We start from the raw sequence: 15,218 nt of genomic DNA on the forward strand, positions 1-15,218 counted from the left end.
ACGCACACGTTCACTTGTAGCCTCATTCGGCAACAGGCACGAGGTAGAAAGCGGAGTTTAGGATTCTGAGGTTGGCGCACACATGAAAACCAACGTAAACTAAACATCACCTCTGCTTAGTGAAGCGTTCCCAGCGCAGCCCTGAATGCGTAAAAAGGAGTTCAACGCCTGGAAATGGGGAAAATAAATAAAAGGATTCCTGTTCTGTTCACACAAAACAAGAAAGAAAACACAAATGGAATGTACTGAAAGTAGCAACCTTTTCATTTTGAGATACAACTATTTACACGTAACCAAAGACAAGGTCTTTAAAATGGGTACAAACATTTTTTTTCTCTTCCTTCGACTTTTGTTTTTCCAAATGACAACTCAGAAATATTGTATAAAATAAAAATATCAGCTTCAGGGAAAAAGTAGTCTAAGCATTTTAAATGTCCATTAACTGCTATGTACAGGAGTATTTACATTCTAAAATTCCATTCAGGCCAGAATTTGCAAAGTAATTAACAGTAAACTGTCGCAGTTGTGTTCACTGCAGTTCTACAAACCAGAGAAACTAATCTGCTTACACAGGTATGGCTGTCATTCAAATCAGTGATCGTACAGGTGAGCAGTACACGACAGAGGCATTTCAAAGTTCAGGTGCATCATCACAGGTAAAATGTCACCACTAAATAAATAAATGGGAACTTGATGAATGTTTGTCCAATACAGAGACACCATGATACAGTGAGGTTAGAAACACGAAGCCGCGTGTGGCTGGACATACAGACACGTGAAGCCACCAGGAAACGCTGTCCAATAATAGAAGCAGTGTTTTGAAGCCAAAATTCACAATGCAGCTGCATCTCTTATATGTCCAGCCGCTGAGCTGTGTCAGAGTATAGTCTAACCAAACATTGTGTGGAACTTGAGACAAAGAAAACTAGATGATGACGTTGCATTTAAAAAAGAAAGCATTAAATTAAATACATTTAAAATTATTTTCATTTAAAAGTCAAAAGGAAGCACAAGCATTATAACATCTCTTATACTGGTGCCTTTAAATGCATATAATAATTACATAATGCTGAAATAAGTGAAATTTAAATAAAATCAACTAATGACCAAATTCATATTGGGTTACAGAAGAATAAAAATTTCAGAGAGTCATTTTTAGGCTTCACCATCAATCAAATATGAACATTCCGTTACAATCAACATTTTTTTGTAATTTATAATTGGGTAAAAACAAAATCCCTAGAAGAAATAAAACTCTAAAAGCAGAGAACATCTGAGCCTCGCTAACTCAGTTTAGGAAATTAACGGGCACGTGAACAGGAAAATCAAATCTTAAAAACACTCCTTCCCTTAAACATTCAAGCCAACTGCAAACATAAGAGATAAAAGATGGATGTACGCATTCAAAACCTTTCCACACAAGCGAGCACAGAGAATGTCCGTGCAACATCCATGAACGTGACGGTTTTTCCATGCTGATCAATGACATCAACCTTGGCTTTGACATAGATGAGCACAGATTTCAATGTTAGGATCCATAAAATTTAATTCAGAGGTTTCACACAGAAGCTAAGTGGCCAGGCATCGAGAGCTAATCTTAGTCACACCTTCTACAAACACCTGCCTCGAGTCCATCTTTACAGGAGGACATTCCACAGCGTATTTAGAACTTTGCCTCTGCCTAGTTCCCAGTTACCTGAGGATGAAGCTCAAACCTTCCACGCTTATCTGACCAACTGTGGCATTAGTTGAGTGGACCTGAAAGAAATCTACATGTCGTATCAGCTAGCGGGGCTTTGGTTCAGGCTGTGCTCCAGGGGAGAGAAACATTTCTATTTGTGTCTGAATGCATACAACATTACGTATTTATCAGGTGATCGGATTAGGTCAAGGGAATGCTGCCGAGACTCCTAAAACTCCCCGTAGCTCCTGTCAGACAAGGGGTAAAAAGAAGAGCTGGGATTCTTTAATGTGCAGTCCGAGCGCGAGCTGACTGTTAACAGTGCTCCAGGTAGTCGATGACCCGCGAGATGGACTTCTGTCCTGTGGTGCCCATTGCGCACTGTAAAAAAAAACAAAAAAAAACGAGCACAAATGAGATAACTTTGCATCTTCTTCCTTCCTCTCATTTCCCTCTACGTTTCCACACGAGTCATCGGCCACTATGCGTTGCTGGTCCAATCAACCTGCCTGTGTTTTGTTTGTTGCTGCCAACCCTGAGAGTTTCTTCAGTATAAATGAACTTCCCCTCTCCACTGTTGCCTAGTGCTGCTAAAGGAGGGGTTTGTTGAGTTCTCTCTATGACCCCGTGTGTTTTGCTTGGACACAATCGTTAATAACAAATTGTGATTTAAAAAAAAAAAAAAAAAAAAAAAATCACAGCACTTTTATGAATGCTAAGTGCCACTAGAGGTTTTAACAAGTGCTTACTGAAAGACTTTAGGAGTGTGACGATTGTGCGAAGAATGTTTTGTTAATTAAATTAAAAAGAACGAAAGCTTTCCTTTTTATCAGAGCGGTAAGAAGCTGCTAAAGAATGCAGTGCAAAACCTGCAATTATCTGCATGTAAAGGGAAACGCTCCACAGTAGAGAATCACTAGGTGTTTCCTGCACAGAAATGTGCTCAATGGGCCAAATTAAATGACTTCAGTTTAATTTGCCTGGAGCAAAGGATGAACACTTCTGGTCATTTACCAAAAATACCTTTGCTGTCACTATTTTCAGAGGTTTATCGTTTAAAAATGATGGCTTGCCCTAAAAGAGATCTGTTGCAATTCTATGGTATTCTAGAATTCATCAAGTATCACTCTCTCAGTAGCCCATATTCACAGTTATACTCACAGTGAGGTTCATGAAGCTTAAGAACTTCTTCAGCATTTCTGTCATGATGGAGAAATCTCCTTTAGGTAGATGTTCTCGCACAGTAGTCACATTTATCTAAGAAAGAAAAAAAATGCAGGTGAGTGATGACATGTTCATTTTTGAATAGGGGAAAATCTCCAATCCTATTTTGTGTGTGTCTGATCCTCTCACCTGGCTGCCCTGGCAGAGGCATCCTAGCAACAGAGCAGTGTAGGAGGCAACAATACTATCCTCCATATGCTTGCCGGCGTGCTGCAGAGCTACGGTGAGAAGCAAGGGAGAGAGAAAATGGTTCAGTTGCACATTTTTTGGAGACTGTGAGGTAAAATTTCACAAATGCTGAATAGTGAAATATTGTGACCGGACACTTCCCATCAGGGGTGAGTCATTACTCATCACTGAATTAACCATCTGTACTGTCACTAAGCATTAGGAGGAAGCTGTTGTTTAGTGAGCTTATCTTTAGCCATAATTAAACAGATCAGAAAAGAACAAATAGTTTATCATCCAGGTGAGCTTTTGAAATGCATCAATCTATGACCATTACAAATTATTTAAATCTTTTAAAAAGTCTACTGTCAGCCTTCATTGTTCAAAGTTAAATATAATGAATAGTCTTGGTTGGATTTGTTAAGGTTGCTATGTGCCATGTTGAAACCATGACCAGAATTTTTTGGCATTAGGACTGCATCCAGAAGTCCAGAAGCAATTGGATCTCTATCAGTGATCAAATAATTAACATTGCTTAAACGCCTATACTATCACACAACTCTGCTTCATCTTATTCAGACATTAATTTTAATTAGCTGAGATGCACATATGTAACAAAGCTTGTGCCTCACAGTAATCATTACTGAACATTAATCTAGTTCATGTTTTAGCTAAATGAATACCAGCTCTCAGGCGTACAAACAAAACGTCACCGACCTTTATTTAGGTCCAACTCTTCATCCTCTTCCTCTTTCTTCTCAGACTCTTTATTCTCAGTTTGGTTGTCATTGGTTTCAGCTGCCACCCACTGGATCTCGCCTGATGTCTCCTGCCACTCTCCACTTTGGTCCAGAGCTGGCTTCGGTGCTTCGCTGATGAGGTCATCAGTCTTAGCCTCAGCCAGGATGGCAGCACGCTCTCTCTCTAGGAAGAGCTGGGGACAAGTGAAACACAGACATAAACTCTGGGCTGAACCACAACCCAAGGGCAAGTAAAATCTGAAAGTCAAAAAAAATATAGGAATAACACTTAAGCACGACCGACAAAAGAATACTTCCTTCTGGCAAGGTTAGCAACCCACAACAGATGCCAGATATTCCAAAGCAAACTTAAAGTTTTGACAGTGAGAAATAAATAAAGTTAATTAATTTATTCTCTAAGGCTTTCTTTAGACTTTCTGAAAACATTTTAATAATGAGTCAGTTGGGCAAAGAGTTTGGATAAATATAAATAATAAAGCAAAACATTTTAAAAATGGCGTCTTAAAATGCAAATCCACCAATTAGTCTTCACCGACACACGCTTAATACAGAGTGTTAAATCTGTCAAATGCAGATTTCGACTTCAAACAATTACTTAAAAAAATTTAAAAAAAAAATATTTTTTTTACAATATATATATATATATATATTATATATATATATATAATATATATTATATATATATATTATATATATATATATATATATATAATATATATACACACACACACATACATATATACATATATATATACATATATACATATACACACACATACATATATACATATATACATATATACATATACACACACGCAGATACTCAAAAGGTATGCAAAGATAAAATGATAATACACAATCAAGTACCGTTGACATTTATCAATATGGCGTTCATGTCACTCCTTATATCTGTAGATTTACAGATTTACCAAACAACTCTCACCAAAGAAAAGGAAAAACACTGCACCTTAGCCCAGATTAAAAGAGATAATAACTGCTATATGGTGGCACAGCCCCTACCTTCACCAGTGCAGCCAAAGCGCCAGAGGGCTTGGGCTTGTCCGCCTCATCTCCCTGCATCTCAGCTGTGCTCGGGGCAGCCGGCCCCGCTGTTGTGTCACTTGGCAGCTGGTCAGCAGGCTGCATCAGGCTGTCTTCTAGACAGGTGTCGTCGACTGTGTACTCCATGTCAACAAGGCAGTGGCGGTTTCTAGAGCTGTACTCCACAAGATTAATTAGTAGACCCAGGCCCTGGTAGACACGGTAGAGCACACATTAGAAATAAAGAAACAGGTGAAACATAGGCAGTGTGTTAGCAAAGACTGATTTCTTGTCTTCAGTAGCATCTTACCAGCACTCTCACATCAAAGCGCTGCTCCTGTGGGATGTAGCGTGGAACTCTAAGGACGCAATTTAATGCAGTCTCTATTAGCTGATCCTGCTCACCCGTCTTAGTACTGCCCCACTCTGCAGACAAAAAAAAAAAAAAACTCCATTACCAACTTCTCCTCATATTAGGCATCATTACCGCTTCACATGATTTCATTTTCCATGGTGAGATCTGTTGAGCGCTGCAACACAGAATAGGTGATTATAATTCAGACTGATTTGTAATTGAAAGTACCATTGTCATGGGTAAGGTTGAGCAGCACTCCTATAACGGCCCTCATGCAGTCTTCTACTGCTTTGCCCACGTTACTGAAGCTGCAGTGGGGCAGAGTTGCACTCGACGCTGACAGAGAGCTGTTGTTTAAAGCCCTGCTGTACCGCTGGATCATATCCTCACAGCAGTGCAGAGCCCTGATAAAAATAAAACCACACAGAGGGAATGTAAACAAACACATTTACTGGTAGAACTGTAGTAAATGTTTTTCAATAAAAAAAAGGAGGGAAGAAAGAACTGAATATAAACAGAAGTGATATAAAAACAATCTCATTCATATTTGTACAAACAAATTCATTTCATCATCATGAATCTTAAATATCACACGGCTCTGACTGCTAATGTGTTTCTGACTGTTTATGGACTCTAATCCAGTAGTTAAAGATAAATCTCATTTACAGATAGGGAATCAAATGCCAACTATTTAATGAAGGCGGAGACAGATGTGTCATTTTTCTATATCTACAGTCTTTGATGAAGATTGTTTTATCTATACTGTAAGTGCATAAATGTACAGCCCATTATTCCCCTGAGGTTCCAACTTAACATAATGGGTGCAGTAGTGTTACAAAAAGTATAAATGGAATTGAATGACCTGTTTTAATAGCGAGTGTCTCTGTGTGCACCCATCAATATTGTCCAGTCAATAATAGCTCCAAGCTATATCTGGCTCACCTGGCAGAGGAGACAATGAGTTGCGAGTCTTTGTAGGCAATTAAGTAACTCTGGTTTTCAGGGTTCTGCACTGTCACCTGTTGGCAGAAGATGAAAGAGAAACCAAAATCAATAGCGAGGCAAGTAAAGTGAAAGGGAGACAAGAAACAGAGAATGTGGAGAGATGCGTTTACTTCAGACTTTTGATAAGTGACATTTTAGGCAAGTTAGTTGTCGAGAGACAAACCCTTGCATCAGGTACCAAAAGGTACCAGACAGTTCACTGCTCTCACCCACTCTTGACTTTGAGTGAACTTCTTGGAAGAGAACTTAACCTGACACTGAAGTACTTACACTTTCAAGCACTCTCAGACACCTCTCAGCCCCCCATAAAGACGCAACAAGGTTCTCTTTATCGTCCTCCTGGTTCAGGTTCTGCACACACTCTTTCACTGTGGTAAAACACACGCACAACACATGACCAACTATAACAACAAAAACGTCACCAGATTGGAAAAGATCGATTTTCTCAGCCCATCTCTAACAGGAAACAAACACTAGTTATTTGTCTGTATCTGGACTCAGCTCTTGGATTTATTTTATATATGCATCATTTAACCTTTGCCAGTAACAATATATACAATATATCCAGCAACACAGACCTTTTGCTCACTTGTTGAATTTAGTTTCCCCAGACACTTAGTGATTATCAGACATGGCTATATAAATAACATCTTGCTGTACTTACCTTTATCTACAATGTGGTCTAAACCTCCAAGAAGTCGCAGTTCCTCTTTGAACCAATCCCCAGCTCTTTTAGAGGTTAGAGAGAGCAATGCCTCCATAGCCAGGTGGCCGGTCTAAAATAGAAGAAGGAGGTTGAATACTGATGCCAACCTGGCAGACAACTTCTCCAGAGATGCTTTTTATGCATTCATGACCTTTTACTCAACACTTTAAACTTGTTATATTACCGAGACAACTTACTGTGATGTTTTCCAAGTCCAGGTGCTTGTTGTGCACAGTCTCACACAGCTTCCTTATCTTCTCCTTCACCTTTGCCACCTCTTTTGCAGTGAGCTGGTCTTGGTGGGCAGGGTAGTCCTGATCCATCTCCAGTAGCTTAATCATCAGCTCCAAACACGCCCTGTCCAGATCCATGTTCAGACGGTCCCGACTTAGAATGTACATCAGAGCAGCAGTGCAAAGAGCAAGGTTCTAAAAAAAAAAAAAAAAATTGAAGAGTTTGGGTTAAAGAACTGTCTGCATATAAATGTACAATCGAGAACTGAACTGCATCCCAATAAATAGGACATATTTATTTCAAAGTACTTTTTACTATTTTTATTACTCCACTCTAAATGCAATGTAATTTTAAAGTTTCTTTGATGATGAATAAAATTTAAAGTGAGCCAATGTGCGATTTAAAGAGAATCATATGCAATATTTAATTAAAAAAGGTTTTGGAGGGATTTATTTATAATCTCCCCTTCAGCAGAAAAATATAAATGTATAACTGGATTAACTGGTAATTGACATAGCCAGTCCAAAGCCCTCTACCAAGTCCTGTCCTGCGTTGGCAGCAGGTTTTAGAAAAATATTCCTCACAATTAGTTTTAAATGCATTCTAAACTGAAAAAGTTGTTGCAGCCATGCATCATGCTCTGGATGAAAGAAATCAGAGGTTTAAATTCCAGATGTTTCTGCTTCTACAAAAGTTGCACTGCTGCACACTACAAATACAAAGAATAAAGCCAACAGTGTTAACTTATAAACTTCTACCCAAAACATGTATTTTACAGGATTATTAATAAATACAAGTGACCATAATCACCATTCATACCACCAAGTGTAAATTATTTTAGGCATTAGAAAGTGAAACAAAGTATGACATAGACAGATTTATTCTGACCGGGTGCTGTGGGGCATCACTGAGCATTTTGAAGACCTGAGCCACCTTCCCTCTGGCTCGCAGGTGCATCCTGAAACTGGGCATGGCACATCGGGTGGCCAGGCTGATTATACTGGAGGAGAGAGAGAGAGAGAAAGGAAAAAAATAATTACAAAAATTTCAGGGGTAAATATCCATCAGTCTGGCGTAAACAATGGGCTGATTAAGAGACAATGTGAAACAGACCAATTCAGGATGTGATTCCCATTTAAAACAATTTCTGTTTTTATTTCTACACTCTCTGCATAGTTAAAGACTGAAAATCACTAAGAGAGGCTGTATTCCCCGCAGCTTCTTGGTGCTCAGGGTGTTTGTTTCTGTTTTCTTTCCCACAATAGTCAGTAAAGTCATTATGAAACTAAAGAAACAAAGTAAAAATCACAGGCGAGCGCAATCCAAGATCGTTCTTATCCTAACCAAAAACCATCGTTTTTTTCCACTGACATTTAGTCATTACTAACAAACATAGAGAGACATTTAGATAGTGGCCTATAATATATGCATTTTTACTGCTACCTCCTGCTGCTCACTGATAGCACTGTAATTCTTAGAATTTTGTTTACTTTAATTACAGACTGATGCATTATAACGCTATTCCTTTGGCTGCTTCATGAGAGGGCTAATACTAGGCGACATGAGCAAATGTTAAGTGACAGGTGCTTATGTATTCAATCAATTTCAAAGCAGATTTATAGCATCTAAGTGCTCCTCCCACAGAACAATACAAAGAAATCAGTGTAAAGTGTTTTTCCTACTCACCTAAGGCATCTTGTGTTGAGTGGCTGACTGCTCTTCAGCCCTGTCTCCAGATACTCAAAGTCATCTGTGAACTCTTGATTCTCTCCAAACTCCACCACATCATTGAAGTGCTTCACATGCTGCACCACTGTGTACAGCTGGTGGAAAGAGAACGGTGTTAATTACAGCTAATTGGTAAACTGTGCATTTGTCCAAATACACAATCAGTTTGCACAAATGGTGGGAGGAATGGTCTCATTGTTACTGGCAATAGCTTGTTGTGCTAATATCCCCAATCAATAACAGCTCAGCATGTAGAGCCACGATCAGCAGTCGGCTCTTTGCTTCCAGTGTCAACAGTCCCGCTGTGTGTCCTCAGCATGACACAGGAAAGAGAACCTGAGCTTAAGACAACTCCAGTGAATGGTCACAGCTTAACTGAAGCAATTTTGCCTCTAGGGAACTGTAGCTAACAGCCTGGTAAGAGGCCAGGGGACTCTGTAAATGACATACACTGTAGGAGAGTTTGAATTCACAGCAACACATCACCACCACCTCCAAGTCACAGTAGGGTTCAAATAAACAACAGTAAGAAAATTCATAGTACGAGCAGCAGGCCTGATCCAAATAATCTTCATTTGAGTACAGTACTTTAACTGAGCACTGTAGCAAAGTCTGCAGCTGGAGAAGCTCCCTTGCCTGCTTCCTCTATGTGCATCAGACTCACCTCCTTGTGCTCCTTTCTGCATTTGAGGGTTGTAACAATATCCTGGTTGAGTCGCGTAGGGAGGGTCTCTGACTTAATGACTTTGGGCGGCGGCGGAGGGGCTTTGAACAAGCCATCATCTTTATGGGAGTTGTTGTCCTTACTGCTGCTCGACAAAACGGCCTGAGGACGAGAGAGCCAGTGAAATAGGGCTCACACCAAAGCAACAAAATCTGTGTAATGACATGTCTACAAGATTTACCGCAGTTGAAAATTTTATTAAGCACACAAGTCTTTAATAAGTATTGTTAACAGATGTCAGATGAGATAATGTAAACAACTTTTAAATTTCAGTTGCCAGTTTGATTACTTTGGATAGTATAGGGAAACTAATATGTCTACATAAATGTGCCATTTATTAGCATTTGCTGTAATATCAAGGACCTTTGCGAATGTATTGCAAATTACACCTTTCTTATTATAATTAAAAACATTTTTTACTGAGTAAGAGTTTAATATTTTTATAGCTGTTCTTAACTCTGTGCCCTAGACTGATTCTGCATTAAAAAATAAAAAGCACAACAATACAAACAACCGCTGAGCGCTGAATATATTACCGGAGCAGTTTGTGATCTCGAAAGCGGAGGCACAGACATCTCTTCAGGCTCGGGTTGGTTCCAGTGGCGAGCATTGTACACAGCTTTAGCAGGAGACTGGATAACAATAATGATTTAATTATTTATTAGTTCAACAGAAGCACAGCACAGAACATACACTGGTTTATATAATTTATAATTAGTTATTTTACTGATAAATGTTTGCCCTCACTGAAAATATAAATATCAGAAGCATCACAACATGAAAAGTAGACTAAGGAAACACTTGTTTCTATTCTAGCAAAAAGCTTATGTTATTGTTGTGAATTAGCATGATGGAACGTATAAATATTGCATAGTGCAATCATAATGATAGAGTGGGACAACCGCAGCGTAAGTGTGGAGGACAACAGTCCCAAAGCAGCACAAGACGTTTCCTGAAAATGACACATTGTGCAACTCAATTATACATTACACAAAACATTGTTCCATGTTTTGTTGATGATGTAGAAACAGTAAACACGTGAAATTAGGAAGACAGATAACAAATAACCCAAAGCCACTACAGAACATGATTTAGATAAACAGCAAATGTGGCATAACACAGTGCACAGAAAATTGATGCAGAATTATTCTGATAAGTGTGTGCCTGACCAAGAGGTAATATTCAAATCCTGTTCACATAAAGCGATCATGTAGGATGTGTGCAACTGTCATGTGAGGCTGTTGTCGTACAATAATTGCTTTAGCATCAGGCCTCTAGTCTGAAATTACAGACCTAGCATTACTGATAAATTGCTCAGTTCCTCTTACATCGAACTGACAGACGCATAAATTTAGCTTCTTTCCCACCTACTTGCTCCATGTTTTTCGATTCTGTTGTCACTGCCATTATCTTAGTCTATATATAGACAAACTGGATAATGTGTTTTGTAAGTGAACATCAATAGCGTATAACCAAATGTCTGCCTAAAAGCCAATCAGGGTCAGATGGTAACTTCAAAACCAGTTGAGGGAAAGGTCTCAACAGCTGACTGAGCATTTTGTTGCCCTGTTCTTCTAAACATGTAATGACAATAAAGTTGAATTCAGTCTAACGCACTATGGCCTCTTTAGATTGACTGACTTGTTATAGACCCCCAGCAAAATAAAGAAAAACACAGGAGAATTCTGCCCGGAAGTTTGTGTGTTTACAAAACAAGAGATCTAAAAAGCAATTACCAAAAGCATGTGGTGCATTGTAAAGAAGTAAAATGACCTTTAAGCAAAAGCAACAAAACAAAAGCTCACATACCTTTTTGGGTCCACTGAAAATCTTTTTCAGTCCAGTAGCGCTGTCCTTGGATTTGTCACTTTGTTTGCCAGAACGTCCTTTTTGACCCTCAGTGACACCTGGACTGGTGTCATCACCAAAGTCAAAAGCATCTGTTGTGGAAACCAGAATGTGAAAACAAGCTCCAATAATTAAAATTGAACATTACCGTATTACCCAAGCTCTTTAAAATATTGTATATGGCGTGACACCTAATTAATGTTGTAAATGTTAAATCACACCATCACCGAAACCCCTTCACACCTGTATTGCTGCTGGCCTGGCTGTCCTGAGAGTCACTGGTATGAGGACTGTCCACACTGGAGCTAATAGCAGACAAGGAAGCGTCTGCCTTTTTGGTCTGCTTCTCTTTAACCTGAGAGCTCTCATCATCGCTGTCACTTTCACTTAAGTCGTCAAAACCAAAGTACTTGATCTTGTAGCTGCTCTTTCCTGCCACACCCCCTTCTGCAGCCTCTTCGCTTCCCTGGTCCTCTTTATCCTCAAAGCCAAAGAACTCCAGCTTGGTCTCAGTTTTTGTCTTCTTTGTCTTTGTCTGGGTGGGTCTGAACCTAGAAATGTAAGAAAATTTGAGGTTAACCAATTATTACTGCTCAAACACTGCACAATTTTAATGAATCTCTGAATCACTCTTAACTTGTTAGGGACTGATTGCTTTCACTTTTCGTAATCATGACACCTGTATTAGTTTAATATTTTGTCAAATTATACTATTGTCGTTAATGTGTGTAAGTAAATTGTAAGGTTATAAAATTTGTGAGCCATGTTCTCCCAATAGTTGATGGGGAAGTATAATTTACTTACCTGGTAGGTTTGGGTGGTGGAGCATCAGTTTTCTTCTTCATCTGGCCTGCTTCTCCCAGGTCAGCTGGTGTAGCTGGGGTGACTAATTCATCAATGCTTCTTTCTATTGTGTCCTGGATGGTGACATTGCAGATGGACAGACAGGAAGGGTGCAGAACCGTGTAGTCCCTTACTCTCCCACCACCCCTGCCTGCAGGCTTGGCTGCTACTTTAGCACTGGCAGAATTAGTACTTGCACTAGCACTGTTGGCACGCACTGTTTCAATGGGCTTATTGCTGTTATTTTCAGCAGGTTCAGGAGACGCCTTGTTAGGCCGGTTGGGCCGCTGGTACTTCTTGCAGTTTGAGGCTCTTAAAGTAAATGGGGAAGGAGGAATGTTGTCTACTTGTTCTGGTGGAGGCTCTGTGGAAAGCTCCAGTTCGGCATTTTTCATTTCTTCTAATGGCAGTCCATCATAAGAGGAAAAGGTCTGGAAGTCTCCACTACCACCTGGTGCATCAGTGGATGATGTAAGAGGGGTGTCTACATTTTGAGAGGAAGACAAGAACCTCTGGGATGCTGAGACACTGTGAGCATTAGACGAGACCTTGTCTGAGAAAGAGGCCGCGTTTGCAGGTTTTTGGTTACCATCCGATATATTTTTGTACCAGGGCTGGTTATTTTTAACAGCCTTTTCTTCTGATTTATGCGTCCCTATAAACACAACAACAAATAGTCAGAAAATGCTTAAAGACCTTGTAAAAAATAAACATAATAATCAAGATGAATAATGTAATGACACAGGCAGATTCACTAATCCAGTTTAAATATTTATCGCTTACGTGTGACTGTGGCTGTGGAGCTTGAAGAGTATGATGCTGAAGTAGCAACAGTGGCTGTCCCACTACTCTGCACCGCTGTGGGCTTTTCCGCATCCTTTTCTGGGACTTTCTCTGAACTACTGTGGGAACTTACAGTCTTGGACTCTTCATCACTGTCGAACCCAAATGGATCTTCTTCACTGTCGCTGTCCTCAAGTCTGGGTCTCTTGGAAAGCTCAGGCACATCAGATTTCAAAAGAGGCCTTTTGCCCCCCAGCTTCGCCGTGTAGGTGGTCTCTCCCCATTTGGTGGTCAGTGTGGGCTTTTTATTAGAGAAGACTTCTTCAAATTTTGAATTAGCCTCCCCTCCCTTGCGGTTGTATGTTTTACCAAATCTAGAAGTCATGTTGGTTGCTTTATGTTACATATTCCCTGTGAAAAAAGCAGAACATTCAACATTTAACTCACCACGCAGCCAGCGTACGTCTGAACTAATGTATGTGAGCTTTCAGGTTTAGTTATATTCCAGTTAATGTAAAAAAAAAACTTGAAAACGTGCACTTTAACAATTCAGCTGACAGAGCTGAATTACTAAGTTGGCATTAGCTCCTAGCTTAGCTGCCAACTAACGGGCTACTGGTTAGCATTGCCAACTCGCTAGCTCGGGCACCATAGCTTTCAAATAATATCGCAAAGCAAAATGACAGAAAGCTAAAACGATTCTGGTGCACTTTTACAAAGCCCGGATTTATATAGAACATCAAACTCTAAAGAAACGTAACATCGAAGGCATCCACATCTATCTACACCTACTCTAGGTGACCATCTTCTACGTGCAAAGTTAGTACAAAGTTAGCCGTTAGCCGTTAGCCCCGACACGGTAAACTAAGCTAGTCCCTGTTTACATTTCACACTTGACTGTACCAAACGTCGCAAATCTTGAATATTTGATTTCACTACGCAGTTTAACTTACAAATACAGTTTGATACAAATAATAAGGATTTAAATCTTCATGAGAAGAAAAGATTACGTGCGCGTAGTATATTACCTTTTAACTCCGGTGACTAGCTAACCGTCCGCTTGTTTTTTAGCCAACCGGCTAGGCCCGATCTCTCACTCGCGCACAAATCAAGCGGGTAAAGTCCGCACAGCGCTGTAAAAACAGCGCCAGAAACACACCAGCAACCCAAATACGTCCCCACAGCAAAGCTCGTTACCAATGGAAAGCGCCCTAAATTAATCCGTGGATATTACAGTCTAAATATAGCAGATAATCCGGACTTTTTGCATATTGTAGTGATACCGACGGCCATTAAAATATCCCCTCCCTCATCGTTTACTGGCAAGACCCCTATGTACTGCGTAGCAAGACGACAGTTGACCAATCGGCAGCAAGAATATATTGTCGTGGTTGGACGCTTAGTCAGCAAAGGCGTCTGTGATTGGATTAAAACAGCAACTATAGTAAACGACAGGGGGCGCTAGAGGACTATTTAGATTCTAACTTAAAATCGGCCAAGTGGAAACGGCACCAGTAGTGTTATGTTGTTTATGATTTTTTATATTAAAAGCACAAAACAGTGCTATTTACAGAATTATCACTAATGGTGTAAATAGTGACGTTTATAAAATCAGTGTTGTTCGGACCCTTTAGATCATCCACACCGGCAGTGGTCTGGGTCACAGATGGTGTCAGATGTGCACTATTAACAGGGCAAAGTAGTCCCAACTGTGTCAACACTGAAAGGGCCAGTACTCAGCTGGGAGAGACGAGACATCATCTCTTCCACAACAGGCGGATCCAGACGAAGATGGACCATAAAGACGATTGCTATTTAGTCATAAACATCACAGTAATTGCAGTTAACAATGCTCGCACAACATTATGTCAACATTGTGAAATATTTGGACGTGAGATCTAATGTTTGACTACATGTGGTTATGCTTCTGTCATCTGCATGCGTTTAAGCCAGCAAAGGGAGCGAGACTACTTCTACATAAATGTGATGAGGTAATACAGCCATGCCCTGGATGACTGATCGCTTAGAACTAAGGTCCTGACAACCTGCAGTCAAGACTTCATAAACAGTGAAATTTAACAGCTGAATCCAAGCTAAACAAGTGTATGCTGTAATCT

General features: G+C 39.9%; 1 protein-coding gene across 1 annotated transcript; it reads right to left on the reverse strand.

Moving 5' to 3' along the window:
- Positions 1-246: 246 nt before the first annotated feature.
- On the reverse strand, positions 247-14,434 carry wapla (WAPL cohesin release factor a). The gene is made up of 20 exons (XM_029126994.3): positions 14,130-14,434; positions 13,102-13,512; positions 12,280-12,973; positions 11,719-12,026; positions 11,437-11,567; positions 10,164-10,259; positions 9,568-9,729; positions 8,862-8,998; positions 8,064-8,175; positions 7,139-7,369; positions 6,900-7,011; positions 6,506-6,603; positions 6,173-6,249; positions 5,459-5,634; positions 5,186-5,301; positions 4,855-5,085; positions 3,791-4,007; positions 3,035-3,123; positions 2,843-2,938; positions 247-2,062 (listed from the first exon to the last, which is right to left on the reverse strand). The coding sequence occupies exons 2-20, from the start codon at positions 13,484-13,486 to the stop codon at positions 1,997-1,999; spliced, it is 3,534 nt and encodes a 1,177-aa protein (XP_028982827.1). The 5' UTR covers positions 13,487-13,512; positions 14,130-14,434; the 3' UTR covers positions 247-1,996.
- Positions 14,435-15,218: the final 784 nt, after the last annotated feature.

This window comes from Betta splendens, chromosome 15, assembly GCF_900634795.4.
Source record: "Betta splendens chromosome 15, fBetSpl5.4, whole genome shotgun sequence".
In the NCBI taxonomy this organism is placed as follows: domain Eukaryota; kingdom Metazoa; phylum Chordata; class Actinopteri; order Anabantiformes; family Osphronemidae; genus Betta; species Betta splendens.

Excerpts from the sequence above, each read along its gene's own strand:
- wapla (XM_029126994.3), bottom strand. The coding sequence starts at position 13,486 with ATGACTTCTAGATTTGGTAAAACATACAACCGCAAGGGAGGGGAGGCT. Across the intron at positions 12,974-13,101 it reads CTCCACAGCCACAGTCACAC|GGACGCATAAATCAGAAGAA; the intron begins GTAAGCGATAAA and ends TTGTGTTTATAG. Across the intron at positions 6,604-6,899 it reads AGACCACATTGTAGATAAAG|TGAAAGAGTGTGTGCAGAAC; the intron begins GTAAGTACAGCA and ends GTTTTACCACAG.